This window comes from Carassius auratus, unplaced genomic scaffold, assembly GCF_003368295.1.
Source record: "Carassius auratus strain Wakin unplaced genomic scaffold, ASM336829v1 scaf_tig00040333, whole genome shotgun sequence".
In the NCBI taxonomy this organism is placed as follows: domain Eukaryota; kingdom Metazoa; phylum Chordata; class Actinopteri; order Cypriniformes; family Cyprinidae; genus Carassius; species Carassius auratus.
In genome coordinates this window covers 21,354-25,000 of record NW_020526586.1, presented here as the reverse complement: position 1 = coordinate 25,000, position 3,647 = coordinate 21,354, and the positions used below count along the sequence as shown (strand labels likewise).

The window sequence follows — 3,647 nt, the reverse complement described above, 5'->3', positions numbered from 1 at the left end:
TATCTCATGTGTGTTGAACTAGCACGAGTGTGTGTGTGTCTGTAATGTGTGTGTGTGTGTGTCTGTAATGTGTGTGTGTGTGTGTCTGTAATGTGTGTGTGTGTGTGTGTGTCTGTAATATGTGTGTGTGTCTGTGTGTGTCTGTAATGTATGTGTGTGTGTGTGTGTGTGTGTCTGTAATGTGTGTGTGTGTGTGTCTGTGTGTGTGTGTGTGTGTCTGTAATGTGTGTGTGTGTGTGTGTGTGTGTGTGTCTGTGTATGTGTGTGTGTGTGTGTGTCTGTAATGTGTGTGTGTGTGTGTGTGTCTGTGTGTGTATGTGTGTGTGTGTGTGTGTGTGTGTGTCTGTGTGTGTATGTGTGTGTGTGTGTGTGTGTGTGTGTGTGAGAGAGAGAACAGGAGAAAGATTTCCGTAAATAAAGAAGGCTGAAGACATGTAAACACAGTAGTTTGTCATGTTCACCCAATTATTAGTTATGTATTTGCTCAGTGTCTCCTGTGGTTCTGGGGTTCAGCTGTTGAGATATAACTCCAGTTTTCTTCTGTATATCTCTTCAGTGTGTTCAGGATCCTATCAGTAAATCCGGCCCTGTCTGAGATAGACTGGTTTTACTACATGTCTGTCTTGATCATCAGTGTCAGATCCTGGACATCTGCATCTTTCCTGTTCTTCATCTCTAGCGCTGTCTGTAGCGTGATCTTATGACAATGACTCAAACGTTGTCATGCATCACTGAAGACCAGAGGAGATTTCTTTCTTTCTTTTTTCTAATTCAGGAGAAGAGAAGGCTTTCTCACTAGATGGAAGCAAGCTAAAAATAGACAGCCTTCTCTTGTTATTTACTTTACGAATACTTATTTTAGTTATGTGCTTAGATAGTAAATATGCCTTTATTAAATTACTTTATTGAGTGCATATGTATTTTGTTGTTTTTGTATATAGTTATACAATAAAAGTGTATCAACTAGGTTCCAGAAATCATCACTGAGAGTGCTTCTGCACATCTTCACATATTTTGTCACGTCCAGCGCTCATAATAACTGCTATAAAACTATCACTCTGTTCATCGTAATCTCACAAAGCTCTGTCACCACTGACTCTCACGCTGCACAATTATCATATATTACTGACATCATGTGTGCAAACATGCTCTGCAGTGAATGGGTGCCGTCAGAATGAGAGTCTGATAAAAGCATCCCAATAATCCACAGCACTCCAGTCCATCAGTGAACATCTGGAGAAGACAAAACCTGAAACACATCCAGCATTAAGATGATTTTAACTCTATAATCTATAATAACACCTGACTAACAAACCTGATGGAGACACAAACTCATCCTGATCTGGGATGACCTGAGGGTGAGATCTCTATTTCTCCTTCAGTAAGATGGTGTTGATTAGTTTCGACTGGAAGTGTGTGTAGCACTGAATGACAGGTGTGTGTTTGTGTTGTCAGTCCATGTGTTTCTCGTCTGCTGCAGCGATGGATTCCTCTGCATTTATTCCTCCTGGTAGAGGTTCCTACTAATGAATGTTAATTAGACGGTGTTAATTATTACAAGCGTTCTTCTTTATGTCATCTTGAGCGGTGTTAATATGTTTCTCGTCTGCTGGTCTGTCTTCACTGTCTCTCTCTGGAGATCTGTCATGGTTTGGATCTTCTCTCGCTGTCATCAGATCCTCTTCCTGCTGACGGATTCCCTCATGTGTGCTGAGAGAAATGAAGCTCACGCGACTCATTTTAACCTCATTACTGGTTTATCTTCAGGATTCTTATTCTTGTTTTTTGTCTTTCTGACAGTACACTGCAAATGAAATAAAGAGATAGACATTCATATAACTGGCTGCAGATTCTCTCCAGCGCTTCATTTCTTTCTTTCATCGCTCAATTAATGGTTCAGAATGAGTCTGTGTCGTTTCCCTTCATTATGTTTTTCATGGAGAGTTGCCCCAATCTGACAATATAATCTATAAAACCAACATGTAAAAGTGCTCCAGACACAGACGCTTTATCCCCAGCAGCTCAGAGAAGAGGGGGATGAGCAGTGTTCAGGAGGGGTCTGGAAGATTGATCTCAGCGGATCGGCTCTGGTTTAGGATTCAGCATGTTTCTGTGCTCACACACTGATGATGTGTGTGTGTGTGAACATCTGCTCCTGCTATAAACACACACACACATGAGTCTCTGTTATTCAGTGACATTCACGAGCACACTCCGTCCCTCTGACCTCCTCTCCCGTGCACCGCTGCTGATAATGACATCACTTCCTGTTGTTGTGCAGTGCTGTCAGTGTTGTTCTGCGATCAGGATCCAGTTGATCTGTGTGTGTGTGTGTGTAGGTGTGAGTCCATGTGTCTGAAGCATGTGTGTGTGTGTGTGTGTGTTCTCCAGCACTGCTGTATGGAGGCACACTGATCATGTTGAACTGAATCACATGTGTCAGGGTTTCTCTGGATGCTCAGTTATTGTCAGTATAATATCTGTATTTATATTACTGATATCAATTCTGCTGAAAATATTAAAATAGCAGCTTTTACTTAACACATTTGTTGAATTTTATTATTATTATTTTTTTTTTCCCTAAAATTAAATTCCTAGGATCTAAGAGATTTTAAAAAAAACAAAAACTTATTTTTATATTTGATTTTATATTGTATTTTATTTAATTTCTAATAATGAAATCATTTAATTTAATTTCATAATATATATTTTTCAGTTGTTTGTTTTCGTCACTGGATCACAAAGCTGTGAATCTTTGATCTCTGCTATAAGGTGAATAAATGTCTGATGTTTTCAGATGATGAATGAAGATGAGCACTAAACCCATGTCTCTCTCTCTCTCTCTCTCTCTCTCTCTCTCTCTCGTCTGCAGGAGACTCGTCTCTAGTCGGTGAGTTCAGCTTGTTTCTTCTCTTTTAGCTGATCTTTAGAAAGATCTCTTGAGCCACTGACGGTTGTGAGCATGACCAAATACACACAACACAAAAGAATAATGACAGCACACAAATACAACACAAACACAACACAAAAACACAACTGTGTGTAGTGATGGTACATTACATTCTCCTCTCTCTCTCTAAATACACAATAATTTAGTAATAATAAGAGAAAAAATGATGATAATATTATAAAAACCTGTACATTTTTTCCAGACATGAACATATCCAAATGATGTGTCATTAGTAACTCTTTGAAATAAACAATAATCATTTTTAGATTTTGGGGGGGGAAATTTGTGTGAATAATTGTGTTTTATGTTGGGTCATAATTGTGACTGATGGATAATGTGTGTGTGAAATGACATACTTCTGCAGTTATAAAATGGTTATATATCTCGGCCCAGCTATTTTAAACTGTTTGATCACATTCTGTGACTACTATTATGTATAAAAAACCTTATGCAGCATTGATAGGAACACTGAGATGAAATTATAATAATAATAATTCAACCATCACCGCAGTTATTCATTTTTATATAATTAACATAACATTTTTAGATTAATGCTACAACATCATTATTGTAGATTTTTTCTTACATTAGAATTTTTAATTTAGAGCAATATTTTGTTGTCCTTTTCCCTAAGAACGTATATTGTATACCGAAGTCACTGTTAGGGTTTACTCTTTCTGTGACACACTCCACAAAA

The 3,647-nt window shown here is 38.0% G+C and overlaps 1 protein-coding gene across 1 annotated transcript in view; it reads left to right on the top strand.

The window, feature by feature from the left end:
• Positions 1-3,018, top strand: part of LOC113084593 (neurexin-2-like) — a 114,364-nt gene extending 111,346 nt beyond the window's left edge. The window contains exon 4 of the mRNA XM_026254909.1: positions 2,873-3,018. Coding sequence (XP_026110694.1) covers positions 2,873-2,919 — 47 coding nt within the window. The 3' untranslated portion in view covers positions 2,920-3,018. The remainder of the gene's footprint in view (positions 1-2,872) is intronic.
• Positions 3,019-3,647: the final 629 nt, after the last annotated feature.